Consider the following 14,780-nt stretch of genomic DNA (forward strand, 5'->3'; position numbering starts at 1 on the left):
CCTCACAAATCCCCCCTCTGATTGAGGAGTGCCCCCAGAGAACCACTGTTTTAATATCCAGACTGTTTCTCCATTTCATTTAGGTCCTAGATGATACGCGTTTCCAGAAGAGGAGGGAGTCCAAAGCCCTCCCTTCTTTGAGTTCACCCTTCACTGAATCCAAAACCGGGGGGCAGTGGGAGAAAGACAGGCACGTTAACAGCCTGTAGAATGCAGTTAGTAGCCTGCAATTGATCTCAGGTGGCCTCGGCCTGCAGCGGCTTGAAGCAGGGTTTCGGTTTGTAGCCAGAGATTGAAGTCAGGCCGTGGCAGTGAGAGTGCTGAATCCTAGCCTCAGACCACCAGGGACCAGTGGCCAGTGCAAGGCCCTGGCCCATCAGCTGTGTAGAAATTAATTTCCACATAGAGTAAGAAAGTAGTGAAACAAAGTATTTATTAGGAGGAAAAAGGGTACGTGTGGATAGGCACACAGGTGGGCTCTGAGAGGGTCCTGCCCCTGTGATAGTTTGAATCACTTTTATGGGGCATTTCTTCTACGTTTCCTTTGGCCCATCATCTTGCTTTGCCTGGTTCTGAGTTCGTATTTGGTATATCTCAGGGTCCTCTCATATGTGCGCATGCACCTCTTAGCCAAGATGGATTCTAGCGAAGAGGCCTATGGGTAGGTTGACATCACCTACTATGTGGTGGCGGCCCCTCCCTTTTTGACCTTCAAGGAGCCTTTCTGCGCATGTGTAGTCAGGAAGGTCTCCTCGACCTCGAGATGAGAAATAAGCGGTCTCTTACCTGGGCAGCGCTTAGCTTCTCCTCCTTCCTGCTATTTTGGCCCCTTCCAGCCTGGGACCCATCTATCTCCTGCCTCACCATGGGCCATCAGATCTCCTGGGCACTTTATAAGAAATACACATGTCTGGAGAGCCTCCTAGAAATTCTTATTTGGCAGATTAAGGGTAGGGCCCAGGCTTTTTAACAAATCTCCAGTGACTTCTGTTCAGCAGCCCCAAGCCAGGCTCTCCGGCCCAGGTACTAAAGGCACACCCAATATGGGGGTTGCTTCCGGTTCCCTGCCCGTGGCTGGGAGCAGGGTGAAACCTCCATCCACCTAGCTGATGCCCACTTCCCCCATCCGCAGCTGCGGGAGCACAGCACCCAAGATTCCCCAGTTGCCAGGGCGCAGGCGCTGCTGGGTCCCGCCCTGCAGCCGCGCCCCCTCGCGTGGCGGCCGGTCTGCGCAGGCTCAGGACGGGTCTCGGGAGACGGGGCTGGGGCTGGAACCCGGGCGTCCCTTGGATCTTTGTGGGTTTAGCTACTCCTGGCGCGCAGGCCTGACCTGGGCACCGCGCCCCGAGCCCGTGACATAGTGGGGAGTGTCCCTTCGTCTGCCCGCCTGCGAGGGGCTGAGGAGGCCTGGAGCTGGGCGCAGAGTTGCGGGGCCGGTCGTTTCCCTGTGAGGCTCTCCCCAGAATCCCTGCTGCCTCCGGGCAGTGGAGGAGCGGGCACCGAGGTCGCAGGTGTGGCTGGGGCCGTTTTTCCTGGTTCTCTGCGTGAGAGCTGGGTTCCAGAGCCTGGTGCCTAGGAGGAGAGCGGCGGAGCGGGGCCCGTGGGCGGAGGCCGGGCGCGTGAGGGGTCTGGGAGTGGGAGCGGGAGAAGAGCATCGCCCCCGCAGCCATGCTGCGCGCCGCTGGGAAGTGGACCCGGGTTTGACAGTCCTGCTCTGGGCGCTGCGGGTTGGCTGGGCGTCGCTGCCGGAGTGGGAATGCCTGGTGTCACCCAGCTTGCTCCCCGCTCCCTGAAGCCCGGGAGGACTGCAGGGACCCGGCCGGAGGACAGAGATTTGGACCTAGTGAAAGGACATCGTCCCTTAGCACCAGCTATGGACTCCACAGCATCAGGTTTGGCTCTCGAGGGTGCCGCGGGCCAGACCCCTCCTGGGTGGTTAGTGCTGGGTCGAGGAGGAGGGCCCTAGGAAAGGGCCGGGGAATCCCACTGGAAAGGCAGAGCCTGCAACCGCCTTCCCTGTGGCGGTGCCTTCCAGGCTAATGAGCGTGAAGTCCCAGCATCCAGAGACCATGGAGGGCATGGCCATGGACGACTTATCCCAAAGGACAGAGGGGAGAGCAGGAGGGGATCTCTTCCTGCTGTGGCAGGGAGACGGCAATAAACCTGTGAGGGAGTGGCCCTTGGCCAGGGATCAGAGGACAGTGGGGCCATTTGGAGCCTTGCCACCCACTTCCTTTATTACTTCCTTAAGTAATAATGTTCTTCCGGAGCAGCTGGGTACAAGGTCAGCAGTGTACACGGTGGGCACCTCCTGTGACCACCGTCTGCCCCAGTGTTGGGGAGAGCGCAATCCAGGTGACCCAGGAGATTTTAAGCCATTCCTTTCTCAGTTTAGAATCTCCTGCCCTTCACCAAGTGGGCATTTTATTTTTGCTGCGTTGGGTCTTCGTTGCTGCACGCAGGCTTTCTCTAGTTGCGGCGAGCAGGGGCTACTCTTTGTTGTGGTGCACGGGCTTCTCATTGCGGTGGCTTCTCGTTGCGGAGCACGGGCTCTAGGTGCGTGGTCTCAGTAGTTGTGGCTCGCAGGCTCAGTAGTTGTGGCGCACAGGCTTAGTTGCTCTGCGGCATGTGGGATCTTCCCAGACCAGGGCTCAAACCCGTGTCCCCTGCATTGCCAGGTGTGTTCTTAACCACTGCGCCACCAGGGAAGTCCTGGGTGGGCATTTTAGTTCTTCAGTGCACATGCTCAGGGTCATAAAACTGGCCAATGACAGAACTGGGCTAAATCTCTGGGACTCTCACCCCCTCTTTTTTCCTATATGCCTTGTGGTCTGTAGACCAGCAGCACAGGCTTCCCCTGCAAGCTCTCAGTTCGAAAAGTGCTGACCTGTGCTATGCCATGCCGCCTGCCTACCTCCCTGCGTTGGTTGGTGGTGGCCGTAGCCACTTCTCTGGCATGGTTGGGGTTAGTTTTTTGTTTGTTTGAAGAATTTAAAAAGAGTTTGATACAAAGGCCTATAATAGAGGGGCTCTCAAAATACACTCTAGAGACCTAACGGTGCTTAAGAACAGAGAGGACAGCTTCTCAGGAAGAGCAGGCCTCTGCGTTGCTTCCCAGGGATAAGGGGAGAGGTGTAACTTCTGCCCCAAAGTCCTATATCCCTATGTGGCCTCATCCTAGGCCTTATTTTGTATTGTTAACCTGTCTTATATCCTCAGGTTACATTAAAATTCCTTGAAGTTCTTATTCACGTTTATATTTTCAAAAGGCCTAGTAAATGACCTGCATTATTGGAGGCCCAGTAAATAACTCTCCGATAGAGTGGCCAGACTGTGGTCACACTTCAGCTACCTACAGCTTGCTGTGGCCTATGGACAGGTGGGGACCTCACGCAGCTGTGTACAAGGGCAGCCTCTAACCCGTCCGTCAGCTCCCTCTGGCCCAGCCTTGTCCCCAGAACCGAGGAAGTGACACACTGACTTGGGGAGTCTGGGAGCTGTAAATCTCATGAGGGTTAGCCTTCCTTATGGCTCCTTTTACCTTCCTAGTTCTCCCTTCTCAGGACCCTGCTCTTCCTCCAGAGAGATGCCCAGGAGAAAAGGGAACAGCCAGCTTATTCCTGAAAGCCAGGCCCCAGGTGAGTTGGGGTTCTCTTGATTTTTCCTCAATTGCCTGAACTATGGCTAGTTTTGCCTCCTTTTCTCTGGAGCTTCCTTGTTTGCCAAAGGGAACGGACCCCAGTTCCTGCTCTGCAGGAGGCCGAGCCCATCAAGGCTTCTGCTGGCCTCCTTGCCCCTTGCCCAGGGCCCTCTCCTCTCTGCTCAGTGTACACTCACTCAGATTCTTTGGTTTATTTCTGTAACGGGCACTGTGGTGAGTACCAAGTAATGTGAGAGCACCCTGGCCCTGAAGGAGATGTCACAGTCACGGAGGGGAGAGGACTCTCGCACCCGGGATGCAGCCCCAATCACAGTAAGGATGTGTGTGGTTTGATGGCAGATGGAATGGCATAGACAGGCCTTTCCATCAGAGTTTGGGAAAAGGAGAACCAGCCTGTGCTGGAGAGGTTGGGGAAGGTGCACGGAGAAGTGGGGACAAGGAGGTTCTGAGGGTTCGGACAGGTGAGGAGGTCATTTGAGGCTGGGCCCCCATGCACATATTATCTTCCCGGATTAGTGTGGCAACACACTTAACTTCCCTGCTTCTGGCTGCATGACCTTGGATGAATCACCTAAACTCTCAATGCCCTGGTTTTGCCAACTGTAAAATGAGGATGATAATGATGAAAATAAAAAGCTATTATTTGCTGAAAACCAAGTAGGTATCAGGAACTACTCTACACAATTTACTTATACTAATTAATTGCATCTTTAAAACAGTCCCATTTTGAAGAATGGCAACTGAGGCACAGAGAGGTAACCTGAGGAAACCAAGGCACAGAGAGATAAAGTAACGTGGTCCTGGTTATCTAGCTAATGAAGCGGGGGGGAGCCAGTTTCAGATCTGGGTGGTCTGGCTCCAGACTCAACCGCTCAGTAACACATCCACCTCATGTAGCTCTTGGAGTCTTCTGGCACATGGAGTTGCCTAGTCCTTGTCAGCTTCAGTTGCGATGGGGATGCCGGGGTTAATGGTGACAGACTGTAGAGGTGGATTCAGGTTTGGCTGTAGGAGGCTGGATGTGGAGGGAGAACCAAGTGGAGGGCTGTGAACGCCAGCCTGCATCGTTTCCTAGCATCCAAGATGGTGGTTTAGTGGGATTCTGGCTTGATAATAGACATTCATAATTAGTTTTCTAGTCAGTAGGGGAAACCCTCACCAATAAGGAATCGTCTCAAGTAATTAGTAGAGTAATATAGAGCTTAAACCTCTTTGGCCTTGATGTACACCATTCAGAGGTATATCAGAGAGCTTCGTCTAGTTATGCTGTGGTAGCCACAGCCCCCAGCTCTCACTGGCTCACGGTAACGAAGTGTGTTTCTTCTATACGTTACCTGTCATTAGGGGGCTGGCCGTGACTCTGCTCCATCCATACCCTCTTCACTCTGGGATTCAGGCTGAAGGATCTGCCCTCCTCTGGGGGGTGCCGTTCTCGTGGCTGGGGGAAGGTGCAGTGTGAGGCTCAGGAGACGGCTCTCCAGGCTTCTGCTGAGAACTGGCATGTGCTTCTGCTCACAACCCATTGGCCAGAGCAGGTCACGTGGCCATGCCTGATGTCCGTGAGGTGGGAAGTATAAGCCTCCCATAGTGAGGGGCCCAGAGGGAGGGGCAGTAAACATTCTGAACAAACAATTACACTGTCTGTCCTCTTGCTCACAGATGTTCACTTCCCTCCCTCCTGCACACAAAATCTCTCCCCAGGGGAGATATAACCCAAAAGCCCCATCCAGTCAGAGCATCAGGACTGAAGTCCTGGATGGTGTGATATTTTGGACATCGGGTCTGGATATTTCTCCTCTGGATATGGAGATCTATGAAAAAAGAATCCATATATCCCACATACAGTGGAACAATGGGGCGGGATAACCACAATAAACAGCCCTGTTCAGAAAGGGGAACCATGGGAGGAGCCCAGCAGTCCCTGGTCTGTAACGGTTAGGAAATTCCACCGGGCAGAGTATGCATATGGCTGATGTGCTTTGTTGTACAACAGCAACTAACCCAGAATCGTGAAGCAGTTATACTCCAATAAAGATCTCTTAAAAAAACAAAATTCCACTGGGCAGACTTGGTGAGGACCTTGGCCGCGGGAGTGGGGAAGTCTTTGGGTTATATGCAGTGGCTCTGCTCGCTGGGTACAGCTCCCCAGTCCAGTGTTCTCCCTGGCTCTTGGCTCTGCCCTCCAGAAGTTCCTTCCTTTTGCAGTATCCCCCTTGGTCACATATGAAGGTGACGTTGGAGAATAAACTCTTTTGAGGTCTAAGCAGCGTTTTCATTCTGCCCGAGTAGGTTGACGGCCCAAGGATTGTTTCAAATCATGAACATTCAGTGTAACTCTCAAAAACTCGACCAGCTTTTTGTGTACTTCCTTCCATTAGCTCCCTGTGTCAACAGCTTTTTCCCACAGTTCTTGTTGAAATATGCCCCTCTCTTTAGACTTAATTGTGGATTAATTGGGGTTTCCTTGGGAAAACCATACTTTTAGTCACTCTGAACAGATTGGTCCCACTGAAAGGATTTACTGGGAGCCATCTGAAATTAATAAGAGGTTTAAACAAAAGGTTTGACAGTCACACCCATGATTTGGTCCTTGCCATTAGGCTGAGTTTTAATCAGCCTCTGTCATGCAAAAGCCATATTTATTTTGTCTTTGACCAGCTGGAAACGAGAATTGGTTAAATCTCCAACCCTGCAAGTCCTGGAATTTCTGGACACTTTCTTTGGCCTTCCATTTTTATTTTGCAAATCAGCAAACTCTTGAGCTCATTTTTTTTTTCCTGTAATACTGTCAAATGACAGTGCCAATGACAACCAACTCATACTACTGATACTATGTTTCTCTCCTCTTTTCATAACATCACAAGCTCATGCTTGCATTGTTCATCTTTCAAGTTACTGCAGCAACAGCTTTACCCCACAGTTCAGCACCAAATTACGTGGGTTGCCATCTTGCCAATAAGTTTCCTCACTGCCTGGCCCTGAAGACAGTGTCACGTATTTTCGGCTTTTTGTCATGGCAGAACCCTACTTGGAGTACCAGCTTTTTTAATGAGTAGTTTAGGCTAGTTCTGCTGTGATAACAACAGCAAACCCTGAGAGACTTACACCAGCAATGGTTTATATCTTGTCCACATTACACACAAGCTGTGGTTTTGTCCCACATCTTCACTCTGGGATCGTTTGCTGTTCTCAAAGCAGAGGAAAAAGAAGCAATTGCAGAACCTCCACTGACCCTGAAGGCTTTTGCTCATTAAGAAGCTCATGTCACTTCCTTCACATTCCATCTGTAAAAGCAGAGTATTTGGCCACACGTGAGACAGTGGGGTAGGACCGTCGATTTTGTAGGGAGGGCCAATGAATATTTTGAACAAATAATATAATAATAATAAATAATATAATAATCGATCACAAGAGGTTACTAAAGTAGTGAGTTTTCCACATTTGATTATTCTGGACTGCCTTTAACTTAATATAAAATTGTTACTTTGGCTTATTCTATGGAAACCTTAGTATCTAAATGGGATTTGACTTTTAAACGTTTTGGGGGGAAAGTAACAGTACTACGTTCACTTATCTGCTTTATAGTTCATAGTTTATGGATTATTGTACAATGTAAGTCAAATGAGAGTGTTGCTGTTATAGAGAGTGACAGGACCCACAGAGGTTGGGACCCACAGAATGGTTGTACCTTGTGGGGACCTGAGATCCAGGGTCTCTTTGCACATTCAGGAAGTGAAAAATGATTAGGCTTTGGGGGAGAGGATTTATGTTCATCAAACTCGCAGAAGTCTTAACTGATCCACTATAAGGCCACTTGATGTACTTTCAGTGAACTGCGTGCCGGCAGGCTGTTTTGGGGATAAGTTATTCTAAGCCCCAAACGATTTTATCTGGCCTTAGCAACAGTTGTCATTGAAATCCTACGTCACAAGTTTCAAAAATACTTAATTAGAAAACTACTGATACCATTGCATTTCAGAATGCAGAGTATATGAGTTTGTTACTTCTAATTGATTCTATTTAAATGTCACCAGATTGAGAGTGAAACCTTTGGAAAACTGAGGAAATGGATTGTATTTCTCTCTCCCATATAAGCAGCATGTCTCTGTAGGCCTGATTCTCCTGAGACCCCGATTACATTTCTAAGCAGCTTGATGTTGACATATGTGGGCACTGGGTGGGATGCCAAGTAGTAAGGATGACACAATCCCTGGAGCAGCTTAACATAGTTTTGAGATGATAAAACCCAGAACAGGGGCATTGCGGTCGCTAGGAACTCTCGGAATCCCTTCCCGTACATCCTGAGGTCCTACTCAGACACCAGTCTGCTCTCCTCCCCAGGGTCATGAGTGTGCTCCCGAGGGTGCAAGAGTGTCTTCTGTGTTTCAGGACCTGATGACATTTGAGGATGTGGCTGTGGAATTCACCCGGTGGGAGTGGGGGCAGCTGGACCCTACTCAGAAGGATGTGTACCGGGAAGTGATGCTAGAGAATTTCAAGAACCTGGCCTCCCTGGGTGAGCTCAGCTCCTCCAAAGCCCAAATCCTGCCCATCATGCCATCTTTATTTCCTTGGTGTTTAAAAGCTAGGGGTGTCTGGGCCTGTTGGCTGATTTTTGCCTTGGGATTCTGGAATTAGACATTTACATTCTCTTTGGCGCCCAGAGATACAGTATTTCTATTCCTTGTTCCTAGGAAAAGTCCCACTCCATATGAAGTCAGAATAAGAAGTTTCGTGACTCTTCTCCTGATACTCCACAACGCTTATTCTTTGGAGGCTGTCTACAAGCCTTGACCTCTGACATACACAGTCATGATCCTTTTCCTTTCCACCAGGGTTTCCAATGTCCAAACCGTATGTGATCTGCCAGTTGGAGGAAGGGGAAGAGCCCTGTATTTTGGAGAGAGAAATCTCAACAGGTGCCCCCGCAGGTGAGTGAGTTGGACCAAAGCAGATAATAAGGCCCAACCGAGAGTGGGAAGTTCCCCTGAGCCCTTGGACAGGGGGCTTTTCTTTGAAAAGATGAGGTCACTTGCCAGGAACCCTCAACACCAGTATTTTGAATACTTGTAGGCTTTTGTAATGTTTTTCTGGTGGGAAAAGAAGAGATGCTCATTTTCTTCTCTAGTGTTTATATTTCCCTTGTTACCTATCTCTGCCCACCCTTCAGGGTTCTTGGGGCTGTGCATCATCACTAGATGTCACACGGTCAGTATTAGATGGAATCTAAGGATCAACAGATGTAAGTGCCCAGCAATCCTGTATCAGCAGGGCTAAGAGGGTTAGCAAGGGACCAGACTGAACAGTTAAGTAGCCCAGAAATTAAAGGGTTACTGGCAAGGACACCTTGATCAGGAAGATCAAAGTGAGGACACTTCAAGCTTGGTTAAGCTAAGCTGCAACAGAGGTGATTCCAGGAACAAAGACTACTCCTTACTAGCTGTTTATGGAACCTCTTTGAAACTGTTTATTCCTAGGTGATTTGAGAGTACCCCGTAGGCGACACCCCTTCTACCCCGTAGGTAGAATTCTGGACACAAAGCTCTCCTGACTCCCGTGTGTAGCCCAAGCATACTGGAGATGACAGTCTGTGTCAGTGTCCATCTCTGAGGCAGAATCCGCCTCAGGCCAGAGCTAACGCTCCTGAAAGCAGGGCTCAAATCCTGACAGCACAGGCTGGGCCTCGTCATGGGAACCTAGAAGAGAGGAGAGAGAGGGAAGATGCTGATCTCCTCTGTATTTAGTACTCTCTTGATCTTGTTTCCTTCCAGAATGAGGGCAAGGGTCTGACGTCTGGATCTAGTCTCATCATCAATATGTCTGCTTACAATGTTCTGCAAACATGGCTGTGTTTCAGAATCTCTCGGGGAGCTTGATAAACATTCATATCCCCAGGAGTCACACAAGGCTCAGAATCTGGCCTCTGGGAGCCCTGGTTAGGCCTTGCCAGTCATTTTACTCTTCAGAAGGGTCACTGTTATTGTATTAGCTTTCTGTTGTTGCCGAAACAAACTGTCACAAACTTAGCGGCTTTAAGCAACATGTTTATTATCTCACAGTTCATAGGTCAGAATCAAGCATGGGTCTCACAGTGTTACAACCGAGGTATCAGCAGGGCCGAGTTCCTTTCTGGAGTGTCTAGGGAAGAATCTGTTTCCTGTCCCTTTGGGTTGTTGGCAGTACCAATTCCTTGTAGTTGTAAAACTGAGCTCCTCGTTGTCTTACTGGCTGTAAGCTGAGGGGCGCTCCTAGCTTCTAGAGACTGCTACATTCCTTGGCCACTGGGGCCCTTCCTCCACCTTCAAAGCCAGAAATGGTGGATCGAGTCCTTCTCACACCACCTCTCTCCGACTCAGCCAGGAAATGTTCTCTGATTTTGAGGACTCTTGTGATTAGATTGGGCCCACCTGAATGATTCAGGATAATCTCCCCATCTCAAGGTCTGTGCCCTTAATCACATCTGCAAAGTCCCTTTTGCCATGTAAAGTAACATATGTTCCTGGGATTAGAGCATGGAAATCTTTGGGGGATAATTATTCTGCCCACCACAATTACATGCAGTAATATAATACATGGTATATGTATATTATATAATACATAATAATGTGTGGTGTGGACTGAGGGAAGATTTTGTGGAGGGCATCTTCCTAACCCTCCTCTCATCTTTACAATCTTTGGACTTATCTTGTGTCCTGGAGTCCAAACACTGTTCTCTCAGGTTTTCCTAGTCTCCAGTCACCTGTGTATCTTATTCTTGACACCTCCAAAACTTTGTTCAGACATACACCATTCTTGGAAGAAACTGTACACCTCTTTTAGATATTATTTTATTTATTAAAATTTTTTAAAAAATTTTATTTTCGGCTGCATTGGGTCTTTGTTGCTGTGTGCGGGCTTTCTCTACTTGTGGTGAGCGGGGGCTACTCTTTGTTGCGGTGTACAGGCTTCTCATTGCGGTGGCCTCTCTTGTTGTGGAGCATGGGCTCTAGGCATGTGGGCTTCAGTGGTTGTAGCACGTGGGCTCAGTAGTTGTGGCTCGTGGGCTCTAGGACACAGGCTCAGTAGTTGTGGCGCACGGGCTTATTTGCTCCATGGCATGTGGGATCTTCCCGGACCAGGGATCTAACCCGTGTCTGCTGCATTGGCAGGCGGATTCTTAACCACTGTGCCACCAGGGAAGTCCCTAGATATTATTTTAAAGGTTAATTATCTTACATCTATTATAGGACTTTACTTCTTCTTGGCACATAGAACAGGTAATAACAGACTGTCTTTTTTTTTTTTTCCCCAGACTGGGAGAGAAGGCATCAAGCCAAGGAATCAGTGCTAAGTCAGGGAATTTCCAAAGAAGAATTATTCCAGATAGCATCAGTGGAAAAAGACATTAGAGATGAACTCTGGTCCTCCAAACTGAAAGCAACTTGTGGTTGTGATGACCAGTTAGAGATGCATCCAAAAAAGCAGGAGAGACATCTGAAAGAAATGTCACTCACTCACAAATATACTACCACCCTTAGGAGAGATCATGAGTGGAGTGAATTTGGGACAAGTTTGGGTTTAAGATCAGTCCCTGTTAACCAACACAGTGTGCTCATGGGAGAAGGATACTATAAATGTGATACAGATTTCAGAGAGACTTCAGGGAGAAATAACTCTCAGAGAACCCATCCAGGGAAGAGATCTTGTAAATGCAATGAATGTGGGAAGTTTTTCCATTTCCAGTCAGAACTTAGGCGCCATCAGAGATGTCACACTGGAGAAAAGCCCTATGAGTGCAGTGAATGTGGAAGAGCCTTTGGTCATATTTCATCCCTTATTAAACATCAGAGAACTCATACTGGAGAAAAGCCCTATGAATGCAGCGAATGTGGGAGAGCCTTTAGCCAGAGTTCATCTCTTGTTCTACATTATAGATTTCATACTGGAGAGAAACCCTACAAATGTAATGAATGTGGAAGGGCCTTTGGTCATACTTCATCCCTTATTAAACACCAGAGAACTCACACTGGAGAAAAGCCCTATGAATGCAGAGAATGTGGGAGAACCTTCAGCCAGAGTTCCTCTCTCATTGTACATTACAGATTTCATACAGGAGAGAAACCCTACAAATGTAATAGATGTGGGAGAGCCTTCAGCCAGAGTTCCTCTCTCACTCAACATTATAGATTTCACACCGGAGAGAAACCCTACAAATGTAACGAATGTGGAAGAGCCTTTGCTCACACTGCATCCCTTATTAAACATCAGAAAAGTCATGCAGGGGAAAAAACCCTATGAATTCAGACAATGTGGGAAGGCTTTCAGTTGGAGTACATACACCACTAAACCTCAGAGAATATACATATATGTGTGTGTGTGTGTGTGTATATATATATATATATATATATATATATATATATGTATATATTTTATATGAGTGTAATATATGTGGGAAGGCTTCTGGTCGGAGGACCTGTCTTGTTAAACATCAGACAGGACATACTAAACTGAAGCTCTGCTAATATCAAGAGAGGGAGTGGGCCTTTGTCACAACAACTCCCTTATCAAACACCAGAGAATTCAAACTAGTAAACTATGTGAACATAATGGATTTGGAAAGGCTTTAGTTAGTGGACACACATTATTCAACATCAGACAATTTATACTGGGGAGAAGCCTTATCTGTGTAATGAGTATAGCACAGCCTTTAGTCACATATTATTCCAAAAAAAACACAAACAAACCAGATAACCATACTGGAGAGAAACTCCTCAAGTACAGTAAAAGCTGTCAGTAATACTTCTCTTCTTGCCTTACTAAGCAGCAGGAATACATACTAAAGAGAATCGCTGAGAAAGCAGTAAATGTGGGAAGGCCTTCAATCACAGCACATCCCTTATTAAGCATCAGAGAATTCGTTCTTGAGAAAAACCCTGTGGACATGGTGAATGTGGGAGAGCCTTCAGCCAAACCTCTTCCCCTTATAAACATCAGCAAGCTCACCCCACTGGTTAGAAACCCTGGGGATGTAAAGCATGTGGGAAAGGCTTTGGTGGATGTTCTGCCTTTTTGCCAATCAGAGAATTCGTACTAGAGTGACTCTCTGAATTTAGTGAAACTGGGAAAGCCCACTAGCCAGAAGCCAGAACTACACATATTGTATAGTTCCCTTTATATGAACTCCACTAGTAATAATGTGTGTTCTCTAACTAAAGCCTTTCCAAATCCAAAACCCTCAGCATACATTAAGGCTTTACCCAAAAGGGAAACCCTGGGAGCTTAATGAATGTGAGGAAAGTTGATTCATAAATCTAGAGTTGAAAGGAAGCTAAAAGACCACCTAGTCTGGTGATTTCCTACCTGCTGGGGGTTGTTTTTATAACCACTTGTGTTGTCTCCCCATCCTGTTACTGATGGGAGAAGGGGTGCTGTGTGGGTGAAGAGAGTGAAGGCTGAGGAAGGTGGAGGCACCAGTGACCTAGCCCAGCCATATTTTACAGCTAAGGAATCTGAGGTTCAGAGAGTGCCATGCCCTGGTCTATACACCTAACTGCTGGACTTCTTTCCTCCTGGTTTACAGCTATAGTTTGGGGATTGAGAGAGTGAAGGCCTTCTCTACATAAAAGCTCCATGCACTTGTTTCTCTGTAATGTTACTTTTATGAGGCAGTAGAGTACTCTTATTATAGTTTTTGCGAGCAAAAAGCAATTTTAATAGATCTTTATGCTACTATATTTGGGATTTTTGAAATAAAAAAATTTTAAACATCAATTAAAATATGGGTATTTTAAAAATCAAAACCTCAAAAACATTATCCTAAGTGAGAGTAGCCAGATGCCAGGGACCACATATTGTATGGTTCCCTTTATATGAAATGGCCAGAAAAGGCAAATCTTCAGAGACAAAGTAGATCAGTGGTTGCCTGGGGCTGGGAGTGGCAACTGGGAGTGACTGCAAATATTTCAAGGAATCTCACTGGGGTGGTGGGGCTGTCCTAAAACTGGATTATGGTGATGGCTGAACAACTTGGTAAATTACTAAAATCCACTGAAATGTGCAAATAAAATTAAATTTTATGGTATGTAAATTATACCTCAACTGTTTTTCAAAAATCAAATATACAGACATACCAACTATTGTTAAACCAATTTTCCTATCTCGTCTGTTACTTCAAGCCATCTGTGTGTCTTTGCTATCCCTTTCTATTTTCTGTAATGGTCATTCCTAAGCTTACTGGGTCTCAAGTTCATATCATGTTGTCTCTGCAACCTATGTGGAGAAGCCAAGACCAAGAGCTGTCGTAGGCCAGAGGAGTCTTGGCTAAAGGAATTAGCTTGCACTAAGGACAGTCGTTCAAACATTTAAAGTCCAGATGAGTTAGCTGAGCCCAGAATTCAGGGAACCAGCTCAAAGTGGGGCCATGCAGACAAGCAGGATCTAGGGGTACAAGAGGTTGGCAGAGGGGAGTAGGCAGGTAGTAGGCACAGGAGGCATCTGGACAGCTAAGATCATGATGCCAGCCTAGGAGCCTGAAAATCATGGGAAATTCTTCCCAGAGATTCAAAGTTCACAAGCAGAAATAGCAAATATTTTATATTAGTAACAGCTTAGTTTGCTCTATCACACATTCTTTCCCTCCAGTGCCCTTCTCTAACCCCACCCAGGTCACTTTATATACCTGGACACCTGCAACAATTTTGTAGCTGGTCTTTGCCTAACATCTGTCCCTTCCTCTTTTGTATCTTGGCCACGTTAAACATTCTCATCAGTGTGCACCCATTCGCACCCCTGAAAGCCTTTGTACTGCCTACAGGATAAATGCTCACCTCTCAGTTTAGCATTTATTGCCCTCTTCAGTCTGCCCTTATCTCCTGCTGCTCCTGACAAGAACCTCTATTTCAGAAAAACTAGCTTGCCTGCCATATATATTTAAGACATGCCTCTGCACTTCCCAGCCTGGGCCGTTCCACCAGCCTGGAATGCCCCCTCCACTGTCTAAAGCCTAATAATCAGTCAGAACCCTGTTCAAAGGTCCACTCCTTGGGGAATAATTCTCTTGAACACTGATGAGAAGTCAGGTCTTATTCATTTGCAATTGTAAAAGCATTTGTTGTATCCATAAGTATTTAAAAATGAACAT

General features: G+C 47.3%; 1 protein-coding gene across 1 annotated transcript; it reads left to right on the top strand.

Annotated features, from left to right (window-relative positions):
- Nucleotides 1-1,873: 1,873 nt before the first annotated feature.
- Nucleotides 1,874-11,938, top strand: ZNF514 (zinc finger protein 514). Its single transcript, XM_065891267.1, is given in 6 exon segments — nucleotides 1,874-1,919; nucleotides 1,922-1,999; nucleotides 3,550-3,638; nucleotides 8,051-8,177; nucleotides 8,497-8,592; nucleotides 10,953-11,938. Coding segments are annotated over 6 exon segments (1,422 nt in total).
- The last annotated feature ends 2,842 nt before the right edge of the window (nucleotides 11,939-14,780 follow it).

The sequence above is a fragment of the Phocoena phocoena genome, chromosome 14, assembly GCF_963924675.1.
Source record: "Phocoena phocoena chromosome 14, mPhoPho1.1, whole genome shotgun sequence".
Taxonomy (NCBI): Eukaryota; Metazoa; Chordata; class Mammalia; order Artiodactyla; family Phocoenidae; genus Phocoena; species Phocoena phocoena.